General features: G+C 50.0%; 10 protein-coding genes across 10 annotated transcripts; 3 read left to right on the forward strand and 7 right to left on the reverse strand.

Moving 5' to 3' along the window:
- Nucleotides 1-777: 777 nt before the first annotated feature.
- aspf2 (major allergen Asp F2) lies at nt 778-2,245 on the reverse strand (the record flags this gene model as incomplete). The annotated part of the gene is made up of 5 exons (XM_033569442.1): nt 778-794; nt 892-1,263; nt 1,326-1,563; nt 2,013-2,144; nt 2,219-2,245. 5 exons carry the CDS (start codon nt 2,243-2,245, stop codon nt 778-780), a joined length of 786 nt encoding a protein of 261 aa, XP_033428248.1.
- A 231-nt stretch (nt 2,246-2,476) lies between these two features.
- zrfC (putative ZIP Zinc transporter) lies at nt 2,477-4,129 on the forward strand (the record flags this gene model as incomplete). The annotated part of the gene is made up of 4 exons (XM_033569443.1): nt 2,477-2,811; nt 2,867-2,992; nt 3,047-3,281; nt 3,338-4,129. The coding sequence occupies 4 exons, from the start codon at nt 2,477-2,479 to the stop codon at nt 4,127-4,129; spliced, it is 1,488 nt and encodes a 495-aa protein (XP_033428249.1).
- Nucleotides 4,130-4,552: 423 nt separating this feature from the next.
- Nucleotides 4,553-5,278, forward strand: ATNIH1004_004776 (GNAT family N-acetyltransferase; the record flags this gene model as incomplete). The annotated part of the gene is made up of 2 exons (XM_033569444.1): nt 4,553-4,955; nt 5,022-5,278. 2 exons carry the CDS (start codon nt 4,553-4,555, stop codon nt 5,276-5,278), a joined length of 660 nt encoding a protein of 219 aa, XP_033428250.1.
- An 89-nt stretch (nt 5,279-5,367) lies between these two features.
- ATNIH1004_004777 (CoA-acylating methylmalonate-semialdehyde dehydrogenase) lies at nt 5,368-6,944 on the reverse strand (the record flags this gene model as incomplete). The annotated part of the gene is made up of 2 exons (XM_033569445.1): nt 5,368-5,778; nt 5,829-6,944. The coding sequence occupies 2 exons, from the start codon at nt 6,942-6,944 to the stop codon at nt 5,368-5,370; spliced, it is 1,527 nt and encodes a 508-aa protein (XP_033428251.1).
- An 897-nt stretch (nt 6,945-7,841) lies between these two features.
- On the forward strand, nt 7,842-8,616 carry ATNIH1004_004778 (GNAT family N-acetyltransferase; the record flags this gene model as incomplete). The annotated part of the gene is made up of 2 exons (XM_033569446.1): nt 7,842-7,952; nt 8,026-8,616. 2 exons carry the CDS (start codon nt 7,842-7,844, stop codon nt 8,614-8,616), a joined length of 702 nt encoding a protein of 233 aa, XP_033428252.1.
- A 39-nt stretch (nt 8,617-8,655) lies between these two features.
- Nucleotides 8,656-9,762, reverse strand: ATNIH1004_004779 (uncharacterized protein; the record flags this gene model as incomplete). Its single annotated transcript, XM_033569447.1, has 4 exons — nt 8,656-9,065; nt 9,435-9,475; nt 9,524-9,677; nt 9,729-9,762. The coding sequence occupies 4 exons, from the start codon at nt 9,760-9,762 to the stop codon at nt 8,656-8,658; spliced, it is 639 nt and encodes a 212-aa protein (XP_033428253.1).
- Nucleotides 9,763-10,794: 1,032 nt separating this feature from the next.
- OVCA2 (Ovarian cancer-associated protein 2) lies at nt 10,795-11,654 on the reverse strand (the record flags this gene model as incomplete). Its single annotated transcript, XM_033569448.1, has 4 exons — nt 10,795-10,956; nt 11,017-11,094; nt 11,171-11,517; nt 11,561-11,654. 4 exons carry the CDS (start codon nt 11,652-11,654, stop codon nt 10,795-10,797), a joined length of 681 nt encoding a protein of 226 aa, XP_033428254.1.
- A 102-nt stretch (nt 11,655-11,756) lies between these two features.
- On the reverse strand, nt 11,757-13,274 carry ATNIH1004_004781 (uncharacterized protein; the record flags this gene model as incomplete). The annotated part of the gene is made up of 2 exons (XM_033569449.1): nt 11,757-12,931; nt 13,016-13,274. 2 exons carry the CDS (start codon nt 13,272-13,274, stop codon nt 11,757-11,759), a joined length of 1,434 nt encoding a protein of 477 aa, XP_033428255.1.
- A 1,329-nt stretch (nt 13,275-14,603) lies between these two features.
- On the reverse strand, nt 14,604-16,324 carry ATNIH1004_004782 (Zn(II)2Cys6 transcription factor domain-containing protein; the record flags this gene model as incomplete). Its single annotated transcript, XM_033569450.1, has 5 exons — nt 14,604-15,151; nt 15,203-15,411; nt 15,465-16,018; nt 16,068-16,128; nt 16,176-16,324. The coding sequence occupies 5 exons, from the start codon at nt 16,322-16,324 to the stop codon at nt 14,604-14,606; spliced, it is 1,521 nt and encodes a 506-aa protein (XP_033428256.1).
- A 1,364-nt stretch (nt 16,325-17,688) lies between these two features.
- ATNIH1004_004783 (uncharacterized protein) lies at nt 17,689-18,024 on the reverse strand (the record flags this gene model as incomplete). The annotated part of the gene is made up of 2 exons (XM_033569451.1): nt 17,689-17,750; nt 17,799-18,024. 2 exons carry the CDS (start codon nt 18,022-18,024, stop codon nt 17,689-17,691), a joined length of 288 nt encoding a protein of 95 aa, XP_033428257.1.
- Nucleotides 18,025-20,174: the final 2,150 nt, after the last annotated feature.

Consider the following 20,174-nt stretch of genomic DNA (forward strand, 5'->3'; position numbering starts at 1 on the left):
CAAACGTGCCGTGGCAAATTAATTATCTAGACTGCATTGAATCGCTTGTCTCATATCCGTCATCTATCTGAACCTAGACTGGGAGCTTCAGGAAGTAATTCAAAACCCCCTTTTCTTCTCCTTGTTGCCCCTCTCCCCTTTCCCCCTTATTTTTTTTTTTTTTTTTTTTTTTTTTTTTTTTTTTTGAAGTATTATTTTATCACAGACCATTTAAGCAAAGGATGGACGGATTCACAGGAATGCAAATAACCTCCGAAGAGAACCCGCTCCACCTCTCATTCTCTTATTCTCTCTCCCTTCATTCCAGACCATTTGCGACCGTCTCAGGAAGTCCTCAAATACTACGCACCATGTCAACGCCAATGAATGGGACTCTCTTCCACGCAGAGAATGCAAGCGAGTTTCCCAGGGAACCGCAATCCCCATAGACACGGTTGCCTGTGTCATTACTGTCTCTGGAATCTTGACTCTGGTGATGAGTTGGAATTATTGCATACTTGCCACTTTCTAGGGCTGGATTACGATCGACTAACCTCGTCATGTCTGGAGGTGGAGGTATGCGGACCTATCTTGTCTTCTCATGTATGTGCATGCTAAATCTATAGCTGACAGAACTCATCTAATGCAGTGTAAAGACGACCTTGGTGGTGGACTGATAGTATCCGACAGTACAGAATATAGTGTCAGGATAGAGTACAGTATAGATAATCCATACGTGTCATTCCATCCATAGCATGTCATCCCACCAACTACTAAGTGCAATGCAACTCTCCTCCCTCATGGGTATGGCAATTCTGCATAGTTAGCTTCGTTCGACAAGTCAAAAAGATTCACATACCGCTGGAATATTTTTTCCATCTTCCTTTTTGTCATTATCGTGATGATCCTTACCATTATCATCATGGCCCTCATCATGATCCCCAGAACATCCTACCCCCGGTACAACAAGATCAAACGCATACGCCTCGAGTGCAAAATACTGCAACGTGTTGGAGTCCCGTGTCGAAACGGAGCGATTCCCAATGGTCAACTTCCTAACCCCGTCGTAGTCATCGGCAAAGTGTTCGACACGACCCTGTCCAAACGCCGGCATATGGTAGAGCCGATGCAGCAGGTCCGCGGCCCAGAAGGTATTTGTCTTTGATCCAGACACGGTGTATCCCATTGAGCAGAGGGTGGAGAGCGAGCGTCGCAAGGTGTAGCTTAGATCGCAGATGACGGTCTCGTCGGTTGCATTTTCGCCGCGCCAATGGCCGCCCCATCCTGTATTTCATTTCATCGGGTGAGATGGAAGGAAGAAGGGAGGAGTGCGATGTGGTACGCACCATTTAATTGACAGTTCCCGTCTGGGTTGTCACAACGGAAGAGAACGCCTCCCCTGTCTCCGTTGACGACAATATCGTAGGCGCCAATGGCTTCGATGGAAGGACTATGACCAAAGTACTTGCGGTAGATGGCACTTTCATTGCCCCAACGCAGAATGTGAGCCTTGGCATGGGCAGCTAGAGCGATGCTCTCGTTCAACCCGGTTTCAATCTGGAGCCGTTGGGTTGCATTGCAGCTCTGGTGGATGGGGAATCGGGTGATGGCGCCGGTGTCCCAGGGAGAGAGGACCAAATGGAGGTGATTGACTTTCTCTGTTCGTTTCGACAGGCGCAGGGGCGGGGAAAGCCGAAACGGCGGAGAGAAGGAGGAGTGAGACGAAGGATTTCATTTTCTTGTTTTCTTATTATCCGGGTTGCTGTCCGAGTGTCTTCAACCCTGTCCGCGAGGACTTGTAGGCTTTTTTATAGAGCCATACGGCATAGTATCGTATCTGCCGTGGATATCGTGGCTGATTGCCAAGGTCTCTTGGATTTGATTGCTTTCTCGAGATATCACGGTAGAGCCTCTGGATATCGATATCATGATCGTTGATGCCAAGGAGCACCTTGTGGCCGTGAAGTTGATTTGATATATGACTAGCCCTACGCAACGACCACATGGTCCCCATCACGCAATGCAATACGAACCCTCAAGATACCTAAGCACCGAGTATCCACTACCTTGTCATCGGAGTACAAAATGAACTTCATATCCCGCCAAATCATATCATAGCCAAGTCCTCCGCCAAGGCTGGACGAGGACCTTGGAAGCGCCAGACACTGAGGATCCAACTCAGCCCAATATACGAGTCTTTAATCCGCTTGGCGATGGACACTGTGCTTGGCAGAGATACCTTGGGAGTTAGTCTCGACGCCTTCATAAATCTCTGCACAGTGGAGACAGAGAGGCAGCCATGAACAAGCACATCCCTCGTCTTCCGTTGTAAGAGCTAATATCGGTGTCTCGATTCATTCCATCCACGAAAAAAATCCATCCACGGACCCGGGGGACAGGCGGGGGTTGACACCTTGGGAGCAGCGGGACATAAATACTCTTTGGAGAGTACGACGTCAACTATCCCAAGATAACAGGGACTGTCATATAGTCAATTATGGTCCGCAGATTGATCCTTGCGTCGCTCACCTTGGGGGCAGTGCATGCTCAGAGCTACTCCGGATGCCATAGACATGGCGAGGTCGAGTACTGCTATGGGAAGGATGGCAACGAGACACCCGTCACGACTCACATTGCGGCCACAGCGACGTCGGTGAGAGCCACCACGACTGCATCGGCGGATTCGTCTGCCGTGACAGAATGCCACAAGCACGGGGACGATGTGTTCTGCATCGAGAGTGATGGCAGTGAAGTCCAGGTGTCGCTGGAATCGACCCCGACGGGCGAACTCCCGGCGCAGTATACGGGCTGTCATTCTCACGGAAGTGAACGGTGAGACTATGATTTTATTTCCTCAGCTACCTCTGATCCGGCCTAATTGTTGCAGGTTCTGTCTTGACCCCGACGGAAACGACGTGCAGATCCTCAAAGAAGGCGAAACCACCGACAGCCATCAGACCGAGTCTGCAGAATCACACGGTGGCCAGAACTGCCATTTCCACGCGGGTGTTGAGTGCGTCCCTACCACTGATTAGCGTGTCTCATCCCAGCTAATCATATACTGCAGACATTGCGTGGGAAGCGGAGAGTCAGAAAACTCTAAGAAGCCGACCTGTGGAATCCAGACGCGCGACTATAACATGCCACTGCGGATAGGAACGCTATTCGTGGTGTTATTCACCAGTGCTTTGGGAGTCTTCCTGCCTATGGGACTGGTTAAACTGCCATTCTCGAGCATCAACACGATTGCAACGACGGTGATTAAGCAATTTGGCACGGGAGTGATCCTCTCCACTGCGTTTGTCCATGTAATACCTCGATACTCACCCCTCACAATACCTCCAACTGACATGTATAGCTCTACACCCATGCGAATCTAATGTTTAGCAATGAATGTCTTGGAGAGCTCGAATACGAAGCCACCACATCCGCCATTGTGATGGCAGGAATCCTCCTCTCCTTCTTAACCGAATACATCGGACACCGCATCCTCCTTGCGAGGGCCCATCGGAACTGCATCGCGCAGGACAGCGCCACAGAGACGGGATCGCAGAACCAGAAACATGTCGACGTTCACGTTCAAACTCACGCCCCGCAGCCCGCACCGGCGATGGCACTGGCGCATCTGGGCCACAGTCACGGGCCGCATGATCCCACGCAGGCCAACACCAAGCTCTCTGTGCTGGTCATGGAAGCGGGAGTGATTTTCCACAGTGTCCTGATCGGACTGACGCTGGTGGTGGCGGGGGATTCATTCTACAAGACCTTGCTAGTGGTGATTGTGTTCCATCAGTTCTTCGAGGGATTGGCGCTGGGGGCGCGCATTGCTCTCCTACCCGGGGGTATACTGCCGACCAAGACAATCATGGGCGCGGTGTTTGCGTTGATCACGCCGATTGGGATGGCGATTGGGATGGGGGTGATCAACTCGTTCAATGGCAATGGGAAGAGCACGCTGATTGCACTGGGGACGCTGGATGCGCTGTCGGCGGGGATTCTGGTGTGGGTTGGAGTGGTGGATATGTGGGCTCGAGACTGGGTGATGGAGGGAGGCGAGATGCTGAATGCACCGATAGGACGGGTCTCGATTGGGGGTTTTTCTCTTATTGCGGGGACGGCATTGATGAGTTTGTTAGGGAAGTGGGCCTAGCCATATTATTGATACATACCCGCCCCCAAATGTCTGGTGAGGATATTCAGGTATGGATATAGAAAATACGGACCCAGATATACCGATATACTGTGCCTGATGCAAGCCCTACTTCTGCATATCTTGTTCCGACAGGGTCCTTTGTCAGTACAATGCCTAGATTCAGCATAAATTAGCGAATTTCCGATCCCTACCAAGAATCAAACAATCCACAAGCATCCATTCAAATCATAATCCTTATTAAGCCATGGCAGGAACACCGGATTGCAACCGACTCTATACCCGAATTGGACCCCGCGGTATCTTCCCGACGGGTGCTTGCATTTAAATATTACGTCTGCCATCTACAATCAGTCTCACTCGATAGTATCTTTTTCACTTCTTGTCTATATCCTATATCCTCTATACAATATACAAGTAAAAATGCCCATCCAAACCCGTCCCACAATCGAATCCGACGTCCCAGCGCTGGCCCTGATCAACATCGACTGCTTCAGCCACCACGAATACTGGCACAATGCATTTCCCTCGATGGATCCCGCGCGAACATACCCATTGAAATTTGCACGATGTCTGCAGAAGCTCGACTCGATGGACGAACATGTCTTCACTGCCGTGGATAGCACCACCGGTCGAATTATCGGCTGGTCCAGATGGACGATCCCCGGCAGTGCCGACGCGCGGGTACCGCTCTCCGAGGAAGCGAAGATGAAAATCACCCAGATAGAGAGCGTCATACCTGAGGGCACAAACCGCGCCCTGTATGATGATTTTTTTACGACACTGAAGGAGACGAGGGCGCTGAATATGGAGATTGATGATATTGGTATGTCCTTCTTTCCTTCCTTCCTTTTGTGTGTATTGTATGTTGGGGGATGTACTGATGGAATAGCGCTGGATTATATCGCCACATCGTCTGAATATCAAAGGAAAGGCGTGGCTACTAAACTCCTGCAATGGGGGATGGATTATGCGGATGAAAATGATGTCCGGATTTATCTGGAGGCGACCCCAGAGGGTTACCCGTTGTATCGGAAGTATGGATGGCGGAAGGTGGAGGATATCGTGCTGGATTTTGAACCGTTTGGGGGAAAGGGCACGGCGACGTATATCGTGATGACGAGAGAGAGGAAGTCGAAGAGGTCATAACTTTAGATGGATAGACATAGACATATTCTAGATATATCTATAGGTATTATAACTGTTCATTGATGTATTATAACTGTTCACTGATGATACTAAACAGGCATAAAACTCGGCTTCTGCCCCGCTGTCGCATCTTCCTCTCTCCATAAAGAAGTCACCGTCTTCCACTGCGTATAGAACCGCAATCCATCCCTTCCGTAGAAATTGGCCAGTCCGGTCCCCGCCACGCTGCGCTTATTCCCCGTGAACGAGAACATAGGCAGAGGCACCGGAATAGGTACATTGATCCCGAGTTGACCGGCCTCGATCTTCTTCTGGAAGTGCGTGGCGCTGGATCCCGATTGCGTGAAGACCACGGCGCCATTGCCCCATTCGTTGGCGTTGATTAGTCCGATTGCCTCGTCTAGCGTGTCGGTCTCAACGCAGAGGAGAACCGGTCCGAAGATCTCCTCCTTGTAGCATTGCATGTGTGGTTTGACGCCGGTGATGACCGTCGGACCGACCTAATTAGTTAGTTAGGATCAAGTATAGGGCATAAAAGAGAGGGATGTACCCAGTTTCCATCCGGGAAGCCCTCGGGTTTATATCCCCTCCCATCAAGAGCAATCGTTGCACCTTCGGATTCCGCACTAGCGATCAACGCCTCGCAGCGACTTCGACTCTGACGCGAGATTAACGGGCCTAGATCGGACCGTTCGTCGAACCCGCTTCCAGCGCGATACTCTTTGGCCTTGCTCACCAAATCGGGAATCCATTCGTGGGCCGCACCCACCGCTACCAGAACGCTGAGCGCCATACAGCGCTGACCGGCGGCTCCGAACGCAGCACCAGTGATGGCATTAATGGCATGCTGTTTATTACAGTCGGGGAGGAGCGCGGCATGATTCTTAGCACCCAGGTTAGCCTGGACGCGTTTACCATTAGCTACGCCGCGATTGTAGATATATTCTCCAACTTTGTTAGATCCGACGAACGAGATGGCCTTGATCTCTGGCTCGTCGAGAAGAAAGTCCACGACGGGTTTGGAACCATGCACGACGGTGACGACGCCGGCGGGGAAGCCAGCCTTGGCGCACAGCTCGGCGATGATCATGGCGGCGGCGGGGGCGCGCTCAGTGGGTTTCAAGATGAGACAGTTACCGGTGACCAGGGCGATGGGGAGACTCCAGAGGGGGATCATGGCGGGGAAATTAAACGGACAGATGGCGGCGACGACGCCCAGAGGAAGACGGTAGGAGCGGGTTTCCATATCCTTGGCGACTTCGAGGACCTCGCCGGGGATCTGAGTGGTAATGCCACAGGCGGTTTCGCAGACCTGGAGGCCGCGGTGGACGTCGCCGACGGCGTCGGACATGGTCTTGCCCTGTTCGTTGACGATGGCGGTGGCGAGGACGGAGGTGTTTTCGCGGATGAGATGAGTGAGCTTGAAGATCAGCTGTTGACGCTTCATGGTGCTGGTGTCTCTCCATGCTGGGAAGGCCGCTTTAGCGGAGGCGATGGCGGCGTGCAGCTCCGATGGAGTGGCTTCGGGGGTGCGCGAGATCAAACGGTTGGTAGCGGGGTCGTGCACATCGATCCATGATTGAGTGGAGGATGGACGCAACTGGTTGTCGATGAAGAGTTGGGCATCGTGTGTGGATTCGGCGTGGTGGGATTGGTAGTAGGACATTGTAGACTTATGAGTGTAGTTGGTGAATTATGAATTGTATGAATTACAAGAGTTGTATGGGATGGTGATTCCTTATTTATAGGAGGTGACCCCACTTGCAACGTCAGTACGGACTGTCACCTGCATACAAACTATACACAACAACATGATGTTTATGAAGCTACTTCGGATAATTCTAGAATATATATGATAGTGAAGTTAGACTATGCAATCTTGATCTTGTTCTTATTTAGGCTTTTTTCAATATCTCAATGTGCCTAAAGGAATTCCTCTTTGTTTCATACACAAATATATAGATCTAACTAATCTCTGAGGGAGAGATTAGATAAGATACGTTGTCCATTAGCAAATAGTTCGTACTTTGTCCTTCATAAACATTGTCCTGACAAGACCTCTTCTCCCATCTTTGAGATAAGCACTAACTACGATAGACTGCCCCTCATCTGCCCCATACCTCCTCTTCGTCCGTACCACTCAACCAACTTCAAAGAGATCACTTGACCAGATAGACCCGCCGGCACTACCTTCCTAAAACTGCCTAACGTCTTGGCAACCGCCGATCCCACCATTCATAGCGGAATGATGAGACCGCGTCGAACTCCCGAATCGGGTTAGACTGTTTATACAGAGTATGTAGAGCATCTGTCTCTCTCTCTATATATACTCTCACAGTGCATTCCAATATTCATTCCTCTATCCATTCCCATCCATTTCTTCATTCTCCATCCTCCATCGTTTCCTAACCCCCCCCTCTATCCTCTATCTCCCTCCTCCCAGCTCATCTTAGATGGCGCTGTCGCTCTATCCCCTCCGCCGCCATTCGCACGCCTACACTATCGCTTTATCCCAACCCATTCGCAGAAACAGTAGAAATTAACAGCCTCCTGGACTGCCATCATGGCGATCGAGATCGTTCCTTTGACCGAGAAGGACATCCCCGAGGCCGTAGAATGCGTGCAGACCGCGTTTGCGGAAGATCCGTATTTCCTGTGGCTGTTTGATGGCCGAGTATGTATTATACTATCGATTTATCCTATGAATAAATTAATATATGAATTACATAATAATATTAATATGATAGTATAATGTCCACCGCAACGCCGCCTCGTTAGCCGCCCATTTCCAATATGGCCTCAACTGCAACATGCCTATCTACATCGCCAAGGCTCCCCCCAGCGACAAACGAAGCGCTTCCGTCGTCGGCGTCTGCTGGTGGTTCAGTCCGCAGCCGAAGCAGTATCGTCCCTCGTGGTCCGTCTGGGCGCAGGACTGGCTGCTCTCCTTCCGCCAATTGACATTCAACATCCGTTTCGGCGGACGCGGCGGGCTCAATCTCTCCCGGTATCGTCTGTGGAAGGCAATGCAGCGCGATACTCATGCCCGAGTATGGACGGACCCCCGCGGGTACTACTTCTGCAATGTGCTGGCGGTCAGTGCGGAGATGCGCGGCCAGGGCGTCGGCAGGAAACTGGTTGAGGTGGTGACGCGCAGGGCAGACCTCGAGGGTCGGTCGTGTTATCTAGAGAGTTCCAAGGGAGTACCGAATTTGATTATTTATGAGAAGTTGGGGTTTGAGTTGGTCGAGGAGATTGAGTGTGTCGATGGGACGGATGCATGCAAGGTACGTTCGATATCAGATTCGAAGATGGATATGGCAATGCTGACCGGATAGCTTTATTGTATGGTGCGAAAACCGAGAAAGGTTTGATAGCTATGTAGGTAGATTAGAAGCTGTGCATATTCCAACATCGCTAGATAATGAAGATGCAGCGCTCAGGATACCAGCCCTTGCAGGCAGACTCCCTAGATAATCCATCGTAGTTGCCTCGACCCTGCTCATTTGTTTCCATTCATCCGGACCGATCCCAGCGAATCTCTCTCCCACATTGAACCGGATATACAGATCAGGCGGATGGTCAAGCCTCCGATCCATCTCGTTGGCTGTCTGTTCTGCATCACACGCCAACGCTTCCAAGACCGACAGGATCTTTGTGGGAAGTAGACGCTGGAAGAACCCAGGCCGTGGGAGTTCTAGAATCAGCGCTTTCCAGAACCAATGCTGACGATGCACGAGACAAGTCAATCTGCCGCGAAGATGCTCGCTGCCTGTTCCCGGAGGCTCTTAACGGTTCCGTCTATTAGTTTGTCCTGGAACCCTAAGGACATTAGACGTAGATGCTTGAAGAGGACAGGATCGGCAGTGCTGGCACGACCAGCTTGCCAGATCGTAGCGTCTGAGTAGTCGTCGACCTGGAAAGTTGCATAGGAGCAGAGGAGTCATGGATGTTCTATGGCGAGAACGCCATGGGTGCAGACGAATCTGTTATATGGAGCATGATATGGTAGTACCTACAATTAATAGGATTGTCAAGCTCACACCTTACATCCTTGGTCTTCTGTATCTAGCGAGAGAGTATCCTCTGGCGAAAACTTCCGCACCATATCCTTGATTGCATTTCATAGCCATGGCTTTATACCGACCCTTCTTACCCTGTAGTTTCCGCTTCTTGGAGACCTTCCTGGCAAGATCTCTGTACTCGCTCAGTGATTGATCGAGGATGAGTTGTAATCACCCTAACAGGAGGGCATTGAGCTCCCCGTGGCCCGTTGCACCGATGAGATCAAAGACCTCGTGCGGACTCAGTGGACTCGGAAGGGCGTTTTGTATCTGGATCGAGCGCATCAATCCCAGCAGGATGACTAGTTGGCTGATGGCGGTGGGATAACCGTCATCTATATTATAACTACAGTTATTTTGAGACAGAGAAGAGTTGGTGCGCATACCGAGGGAGAAGAGTCGGAGGGGCGTATTCGACATTATTTATTTATATATATATGTATGAGGTTATATTTAATAACTGATGATCGAATGTATCGTTAGACAAGGCTGGCGTTAACAAAACAATCTTACACATGAGACATTAGATCCCTGTCCTACTATATTATAATTGAAACTAATATATAATTAATAATGTACAAGAAATCAGGAAAGGAATAGAATACACCAGCCAAACTATTAATCGACCAAATCCCAATACAACTCAGTGCCACCCCGAGCAGACCACGATCCTATACATCATCCAGCATTAGCATATCTATTTCCTACCTTAGACCAGAATAATCGCGAGAAACTTACAGCACCAGCACCATTCTCTTGACAACACGCTACATTCTGTTTACATTGCCGATTCAACTGACCCTGCACCCCGAGCAGCAACAATATCGTAACTGTACCCATTAGCATATATCCCAGCATACATTCCACCAGGGGAAAAGAAGGGATAGGGATGGTACCATCAATATCCAACTTCGAACACTCCGAGAAGAGCGCCGCTCCCTGGGACCCGGATCCAGCCGCCAGACCGTCACTGACTGATCCCCCTTTGTGGCTTGAGTCGCCTGCGTAGGTGGCCTTGTTGCAGCGTGAGTGCTGGGCGCCCGAACCGCATTACGCAGATGCTTCTTTCACCGTCCTGCTTTCTGGAGAACTTGACGTTGGCATCTTGGGTGATGAGGTTGGAGGGGAGGCCTAGGGCTGTGGTGAGGAGGGTGAGGAGGTGATGGCCCTCATTTTGTATAGTATATAGTATAATATAGGATAGAGAAGAGTATAGAGTAGATAGAAAAATGATGAAAATGAAGAAAAGAAAGATACAAGATCTACCTCTATGTTTTGATAAATGGAACCATAGTTACCACTTTCATCGATCGAAGAAGGAATGTCAGATTCAGGAAATTGATCAGACACCAACAGATGAACTAGGACTGATTACATGATCATGAAGGATTCTAACTAACTATCCAATCTCCTGGCTAGTTGAATAGCGTAAACATTCCTGAATAGAACAGATTACACATCCTCCCATTCATCCGCATCCTGCATCCCCAAAGCACGAATCATAAACTCCGCCGCCGCCAGAGTTGTCCTCATCAGACGAGGGATATAATGACCTCTCGGGAAATACACAATCTCATGATTGCGACAGCTAGAGCCAGATCCCGCGTCATCGCTCTGGGGATGTAAGTGTCCAGCTCACCAATGAAATGCAGAACGGGAGTCTCGATACGATACAAAGGCATCTGCCTTTGTAGCATGGATGATCCATTTTGAATCCGCTGTAGGCGAGGATGAAGCGAACGAGGGGATGATCTGTCTATATATAAACACTTAGCAACTTTCATGCTCGTAGAATACGTCCATAGAGGAAAAGGGATAGGGAAGATACTTTCACATCCAAAACCTCACATCTATCCTGTCTCTCCAACAAACTCGCAACCACCAATGCGACAGTTGCGCCCGCAGAGCTCCCCACGATCCCATCAAATGGACCGTTCTCTTCCATGAACTTGATCAGGTATGATATCGACTGATCAAACCCCGACACTTTGTCTTTGCGATAATCACCCAGATCCAGGTCCACATGCCCGGGTCGAACCCCGTGGGCAGGAGCGGCGCATTGGGAATGAAGTATTCGATGTCGCGATGGAGTTGACAGATCGTTTCCTGGCGGATGGTGGGCTGAAGGCCGCGGTATTTGTAGAAGACGCGGGCGCTGGAGGAGCCGTGGCATGACTTGTTAGCTGGTGAGACTCAAGATGGACGGTAGAATGAGTACCGTGGATCATGAGGATCTTGATGGGTTTGTCAAGGTTGGGGATGGAGAGGTTGGGAAGGAGGTCGGGGGGGATATTGTCGGTGATGTGGTTCATTGTGATAATAATAGATTGTAGGAAGGATAGGGATAGGGACAGAGATACAGATAGAAGTAAAGTAGCACGAGAAGAATAGAAAAGATGCGTCATTATTCACTGTTAACTATCATACAGGGTATACTCCGGCACATACCGGTCTTTGTACATCTCTATTAAAGTCTCCATTTCTTCAAAAATAGCAATATCCCACGGGGTCAACCCGTCATTGCTCTTCATATCCAGATCACTTCCCAGTCGGATCAACTCCAGTGCCATATTCTCCGTGCCGTCGATAATCACTTGATGCAGCGGTGTCATCCCCTCGTAGTCTTTGGCGTTGACATCCGCCCCCAGCGCCCCCAGCAGCCGGATGATCGATAAATCATCCAGTGCCACCCCGTGTAGAGGGGTCTGCCCCAATGCATTCCGACAGTCCAGCTTGGCCCCCAGCTCCACCAGTCGACGAATCGCCTCCGGATAACCCTGAAAGGCGGCTAGATGCAGCGGGGTCTCGCCCATCGAGTCACGTACGTCCACTTTCATCCCCAGCCCACACAACAGGTTGATCATGGCGATGCGGTTATCCCGGTCCGTGATCATCGTCGACGACGCCGCTTCGTGCAGCGCGGCTCGACCCATACTGTCGCGCTCGTCCAGACGAGCCCCCAGCGCATACAGCAGCTGGATCGAGCTGAGGTTGCCGCACCCGGCGGCGACCAGACTCGGGGTGCAACCACGGTTGTCCGGGGCATCGACAGCCGCACCACAGGAGACGAGGAACTGGATGGTCTCTCCGCGCGTATCGGGCCGGTCCCAGTAGGCACGCGCAGAGGCCGCCCGGTGGAGGGGGACAAGCCCGGGGCGATCGCGCGCGTTGACCGGAGCGCCCAGTTCGACCAGGAGACGCACGATGTGGATGTTGCCGCGACCGGCAGCATGATGCAGCGGGGTGTCGCCGAGAGCGTCTCGCGCCTCGATCGAAGCACCCAGGCCGATGCAGCGACGGATCAGATATTCGCTTCGGCCCTCCACAGCCGCATGGAGTAGGGAGGCGCCCGCGCCGAGATGTCGTCGGTGCATGTCCGCCTCGGTGAGACCGAACTCCTCAACTATCTCGATGTGGCCGTTGACGACGGCGACGTAGAGAGGCGACCACTCGCGCGTGTCGTCCCATTTGCGGGGATCAGCTCCCTCGGCTATCAGTCGGCGAGCCAGCGGCACATCGCCTGTCGCGGCGGCATAGTGCAGCCAGGTGTAGAGATAGCATTTGAAATGAGGGTCGACCTCCCGGCTTCCTGGGGAAGTCAGCGGAAACGGTCTCTACCAGCCAGCAGCTACTAACCAACTAGTATACTCGGGGATTTAAATAGACCACGTACCGACTCGATACACCAGGGACACCAGGAGCTGTCGAAGATGGCGGTTGACTCGGGACAGACGGGCGAGATTCTTCAGATTCAGATAGTCGGCCACCTCCAGGATGAGCTCATTAGGTAGCGACAGGAAGAGGCTTGTGGTGAAGGGGCGCAGCTTGCGGGCCTTCTCCTCTAGAATGTTCCATCGGGATTGATGGATACTCTCGTTGAGACCGATACGAACAGGCAGCCGTTGCAGCATGGCCCTATCGAAGGAAGCCATTACCACAATACATACCGGCGCGAAGCATGAGAGATGACGTTGATGTCGGACGTCTGACGTTGGCGATGATCATGATCGTATCATGTGATATTAGTCAGCTTGTTAGACAATTTATGAAATTAGCATGCATTAAATGGAGTAATATTTGCATATTTTAAACGAGCTAAGAAGTGAATTTGTCCAGTGCTGGAGAAGCTGAATTTAAATGGAGCATTACGTCTAGGTGGTCATGAATCCAGATGGCGATGGCATTGTCAGGGGCTGAACCCGTAGAACCTATGGGATAGGTTATGCACAAAAAGGAATCGTTGAGGGAAGAAAGGAAGAGGAAAACGAGAGGTAAACAAACAGAGTGGGAAGTCATGTGACAGGATCGAGGGCCGATGGCCAAAGGTGGCAACAGGGCCAAAAGGGACAGTAGGGACAGTAGGGACGATAGGGACAACGGGGACAATAGGGACATTGGCCTGAGAGGTTAAACGGGCTCCAGTCCTTTTCACTACCAACCAGTTAGAAGACGATTTATGCACTTACAGAGTTTCCTTTACCATAAGGCAGTGCAGGTTTAACTGGTTTTGAATTATTAACGGTCCTTTACTGGTTAGCAATGAGTAAAGAACCAGTGCTTAATCAGTCTGATTTATGTCTCTGAAAAAGAGTGGGTGGTGGTAGAAAGGGGAGAGATCGCGAGTGTGGAGGGCGGCAGATGCCATCACTTTGCGGCACCAGGCTAACTGGTGGTTAATTGATTAGCAACCGCTCCTTAAATGATCTAATAAAATCCAGGCGCAAACAGTCATGATTATAAATTAACCAGTTAGCAACCAGTCAAGTTATGCTTATCATGACTTCTAACCATTTGGCAACCAGTTAGGAACGGGTTACGAACTATATTTACTAGCAGCCGCATCGATGCCCTTCTGCTGCAGACGACCAACCGGAGTCAAAGTGTCCATAAAATGCCCCTCGTGTGTTGTGACATGCTTTTTAAGGTCTGGCAAGGATAACTACATGGGCTAACCGGTTAGAAACCGGTTAACAACCCATATGTAGCCAGTTATGAACTAGTTAGAAGTGCTCACGTTGCTTTGTTACAGTCAGGAACACGACAGACGAAAGTTACGAGCTGGTAGGGGAAGATACTTACAGAAGCTCAGTCTCACAAAGTCTCAGGGTTGCGCGCAGACCATACTGGCTCAGGTTTAGCCACCCATCCTGACTATTTTGGAAGGGGTAACTAACTATAATATGGGGTATTAGTGAATAGGGTGCGGCTATAGCAGTCCCCTACTATAAAATCCCTATTTTAAGAATGTAGTCAATAAGACATTAACTATCACGTCCCGGCGAAAACATGGGAAAAAACCACGACCCCTCAATTGTCTGCTGCCACAGATCCGCATCCCAATCCACGCCCAAATCATCGAACCCTGTTGCAGAATCCACCCCATGATGTCCAATCTCCTGAGATGCAGCCTCTCTACGCTGCGTCATCTGTCCCTTCAACCACGTCACCATCTTCCCTATGGTCCGATGACTATTGGACCAGAAATCCTCCCCGGAAGAGAGCTTCTCGTACCGCATCATCACCGCCCCTGCGCAGTCATACACGCGCGCCTCCAGACCTAGGGATCGCGCCCACTCTGCGTCGGCGAGGAGGAGAGTCTTGGATAGACTCAGCAGTGCGTACCATACGTAGGTGTGGAATGACAGCGGGAGATGGACGGCGCGGTCCGCTGGGATGGTGGGGAACGAGACGAGGAAGGTCTCGGTGGAGGCGATGAGAGTAGACAGGTGGATTTTGGACGGGCTGGGGCGCTCGAGTAGCTGACCGAGGAGGAGAACAGGGCGGGATTTGAGTTCGAAGAAGTGTGTCCCTGTATCTGTTAGTCTGTCTCTCTTCGATATAGATGTGGATTGGTGTGTACAGTTGTCGATCAGGGCGTCATGTGGATGATTGGGGTGTTGTATCTCGAGAGGAAGAGTGTCCTCTGGTGTATACTTGAGGGACTGACTATCGATATATGTTCTCAATATTCGATCGGTTGGATACTCGGGGTTCTCAGAGAGAGAGGCACAGCAATGGTCGATCCAATCCGTGTGTTTCATATGCAATTGGGGTCGAAACAGCGACAATCTACCCAGTCAGGCCCACCAGATTCAGTCCATACATACCGAGGCGTGACTCACAATGAACAGAGATAAAACACCCCCAAAAATGCCCGTTTACCCTCAGCCGACGCGACGAGTTCATCACTCGTACGTCCTGCCTTGCATCCTGCGGAGATACTGATGCTTTTCATGGTCAATCCTCCCGTCTGTAGCCCCAGATCCGCCACGAGGGTCATCGCCAGCTGCAACAACAGGAACATCTCGGTATGCACGGTCTCCCATCGGTAATGGTCCCATGCGATGTGGACGAGCAGACCCAGGAGGAGATCCATGCTGCGCTCGTTGTTCATGATGATGTTCAGTCCAATGCGCTGCTTGAGCTGCTGGTCGAGGGTCTTTTGCAGCACAGGGTTGTCCTCCGTGCTGGCGGCCATGATGGCAAGGAATAGAAAGGGGGATTGGTTCTGTAGCGTCCAGGCTGTGGTGGTGGATGGGATGACAACGAAGGGGAATTGGGGCATTTTGACGCTGCGGAATTTCTCCAGCAGGGGGCCTGCCTGCGTGAGGAGGTCTGGAATTGGACATGGGCTTGTTGGATCTGAATTTAATTTCCCGGCATTTGATGTACCAGTCTGCAGGTCCGTCAGTCGAGTGTAGACAAAGTCGGTCTGGTAGAGATACATTATGGCCCAGTTGAAACAGCAATCCATCCACCTTCTCCTGCAATGCATCAATCCGACTCCTAACCTGGTTAGCATGGTTTAATTTACTTCTATTAAATGAACTCACTTTGGTCTACGAGTGGACATGTCCGGGAATACACATGCATGGTCGAGTCGGAAGCAGCGTTGACATCGATTGCTCCCCTCGTTGACAGCACACTTGACCTTCAATTCGACGCATCGACGACAGGACCGCTTTCGCTCCCTTTTGACCATCATGACACGCAGATGAAAACTCGACGGGAGAGACTGGTGTCGGAGAGAGTCGGAGTCGGAGTCGGAGCGGATTCACTGTAGATATGCCGAATGACATCATATGCCCTAACAAATATCATTGGATTTAAAGAAACAAGGCAGTGCATTACCTACCAGTTAATCTTCAAACAATTGACACATAGCATTACCCCTATCCCAATGCATTCTTCAATAAAGGAAAAGCTAACCCCGTTAGATTTTACTGTATTAGTACCAGTTGATATTTAAAGTTGTCCCTATCTTATTTCACATCTCTGGAATTGATCAGCGTCATCCTCCTCCAAAAACTGGTTACTAACTATATTTTTCTAGTCCTGCAAAACTTGATAAATAGAACGTTCTTCAACATATTAATCGGACCCGTTTTGGTATTCGTCATTCGTATCGAACAGCAAATATGGAAGTTAATATCTAACATCGGCATCTTATACTTGTTGGTCTCGTAAGTGCAATCCGTAATTAAGAGAACGAAATTCATATGCAAGAGATCAAGCCAGCTTCCATGCGTGTATAACAGTCCCGTAAGGTGGTCATCCGAGTCCTTTATGGAGTTAAAAGCCACCCTCCCTCTTTAGGAAGAGCAGTTAGAAGAGCCGCCTGAATTGGGGGTTTTCCATCAAAAACTCTTGATTCTTTGTCGTGAGTTATAGGCATCGCGTGGAAGAATAGACATCTTTTTGTTCTTGCAGCATCAACAATCTGCTGAGGCTGAATACCAGCTACAAGCTAGTCCTTGAGGGTATCTGTATGCTTTTCAACATCTAAATGGCGCAATGTTGAATGTGTGTGAGCCGGAGATGGTGCATGATTATACTTTGGGTAACTGATTTCTAAATATCAGGCTGATTCTGAATGGCCAAGGACTGATAACCGTTAAACACAGTATACCACTCAGACATGGCCTCCGCTCCTATAGAGGGTGCTAGAAGCAACTGATCTTTCAATCAGTCATCTTTGTACCTCGTTATGGTCGAATGTTTTTACTCTACTAGCGCAGAGACAACAAAACCATGACAAGGACTGCACGAAAGAGGCAATTGTCCAAGCGAGAGTATTCCCGCTGCTTACTTTTGCTCATTAATTCGACTTCTGTAAGCACCACTTTTATGACATTGCAGGTAGCGCACTTTAATATGCCGTCTGCTTGTCACGTTCAGATGCTTTGGCTGTCAGAGTATGCATAGCCATGCTCACGAGTCAATTCGTTAAGAAAACCCAATGCTTCCTTATCAAAGGCAAAAGAGCGATTGATAGGTGGAGGTGGTAGAACGTCTATAGTATTAATAGAATCGACATCTGTAGTATTGGTAGAATTATTAATTTGCTTAACCTCCTCGCACCGGCCCAACGGAGGCCGCCGACAAAGAAGGAGAAGAGAGCGATGAAACTTCGCACGAATTAATAATGTTTTCTCTCACAAACGGACCAGGCTTACCGAACGCCTCGAGGAGGGCGATTCGGCCCGAACCGTTTCCGCCGAAGCAGGAAGGGGAGAAGGGGAATCGAAACCCCTCCCACTCTGGCGAGGCCGAGCGGGGCACAGGCACAAGGACAAACTCTTCCTCCGCAGAGGACAGTAACTGGTGACGAACTGCGCGATGGCGGCGGCCGCGCGGCGAAGATTCCCCTGAAGGCGTCGAGGAAGCGCGGCGACGAACCATCTACAAAACGCCCACATTAGCAAGCTCAAAACATGCAAGAACGCTCTGGAAAAAGCCGTCATTCTGATCGGCTGACACATAAAGGTGCGAAAGCTCTACTAAAACACGTATGGAAACTAAAGCGCGTAGACGCTTAATCCACACCTCAAGCCCGCAGAGACTCGAAATAAGCGCACCTGGATACAGCCAACACACACAATGAAATGAAGCAAAATCAAAGAAGTGAAGCGAAGCATGGGTGCGCACGTACCTTGAAAACGAGGTCTTGAAGACTTGAAAAGAGAAGCGAAGGAGAGAAGGAGAGGAACAGCGCAAAAATGCAGTGAATGGAACAGTGACTGTTGTCAAGCAGCGACTACCCGCGCAACCACACTTACTAAAGCTCATCTGTCTAGTATAGTAAACATGAAGCTATTCAGAACTCTGCAAGACACCATCTAAGACACCGACCAACCGCACCAATATCATCATTTGGATCTATGGCGCATATGCCCTTCATGCCGCATGTATCCATACTACAGGTAAAACACGCAAGCTCAGAGGAAGAACATGGTCAATTTCATTGATTAGTGTGTCGATCAAGATTGAAGGTGGACGAGGTCAAGCGTTCGAAGCATGGACGAATGAAGTAGGGTGACCGCTAAGAACCACTTATGCAGTTCCGACCCGTCTGAACGTGCAACATATGGGGGTTTTTACAAAATAAGGTCGCCCTCGACCACCACCATTAACTAGATATATGATGAAGGAAGCATATTAAGTAAGATATTAAGGAAATCGCGAAAACAATTTAGTGCGACGAGGGATGGTAGCAATTTAGAGAAAGAGGAACAGGGAATAGAAAACACCTAATCGACATCGCCGTCGATCTTCGGCCTAGGATGATGGAGGTATATTAGTAGTCGAACGCTCGTACTCCTCAATGAGCTCGTCAGCGGCAATATCCTTAGTCCGGACCCATTGGTCTTCTTCCGATGAGTACCCTTTCCAGCGCACCAGGTATTCAGTAAAGGGAGTTCGATTTCGACCGATTCGCACGATTCGTTTGTTAAGAATACGCTCCACCTCCCAACGATCTATCTGATCAGGAAAACGCTCGTCAGTGACCGGTGGAGGACAGGCAGGTGCACGGCCAAACGGGTCACTCTGGGGATCAGGAACCGGCTCAAGTTGGGCAACAGATATCACCGGATGAATTTTCCGGCTGGCTGGTAACCGGAGACGGTAGGCGGAACGTCCGACGCGCTTAATAACTTCAAGAGGAGCAGAGTACTGTTGGGAGAGCTTTCTTCCGAAGCGCTTCGCAGCCGGGATAGAGTAACCCTTGTGGAGACGTATGGTAACCTTATCATCAGGTTTAAAGACAGGAGGTTTTTCATGCCTTCGGTCGTATATCTCTTTCATTCGGAGTGAGGCAAAGGCAAGGGCCTCCTCGGCGTCTACCCTGGACGAGAAATCTTGGCCCCCAAGGTATTCTTTAACTGCATTCCATGGTCGGCGCAGATCCATACCGAACAGTAGCCGATGCGGCGAGGCTTTTGTCGAAGCATTTGCCGTCCCATTAATAGTAGAGATAAACGAAGGCAGAAAGGATACCCAGGAAGCATTCGGGTCACAGGTAAGCTGGTGTCGTAGCATCGTTTCAATAAATAACTTGGATTATTCTCTCCGTCTGACCGTCAGTCTGAGGATGATAGGCTGTAGAGAAAAACCATTTAGCACCCATTATAGAAAACATGCCTCGCCAGCATAAACCGAACATCTCTGTCGGCTTCGAGGGCAACGCCTCTTGGAGGGGAAGATAGTGTTAGGAGCACTCGGGAAGCGTGATAGCTGGACAATAGCTCAGGTTCGTCGGATGTTTTGCTAGGATGCTTAGTCAGGTGCCAACATATAGTTAACATATAATTATTCACATATGTTCTCACTTTCTGACCTGAACTCTTGAAGCTCAGCGACTAGCTCTGCAATATACGTGGTCTTATCTTACCTCCTATATATATATATATTCCCATTTGTACCATAGCGCACCATTCAGCTCGTTACCGACCCCACGCGTAACAGTTCTAAAATCGCTTGTATAGACTATATAGAAACACCGTACCAGATTAAGACAGTTGGGGAATGAGAACTGTTAGGAATCGACCTAG

The sequence above is a fragment of the Aspergillus tanneri genome (assembly GCF_003426965.1).
Source record: "Aspergillus tanneri strain NIH1004 chromosome Unknown AapTan_3_pilon_pilon_pilon, whole genome shotgun sequence".
Classification (NCBI taxonomy): domain Eukaryota; kingdom Fungi; phylum Ascomycota; class Eurotiomycetes; order Eurotiales; family Aspergillaceae; genus Aspergillus; species Aspergillus tanneri.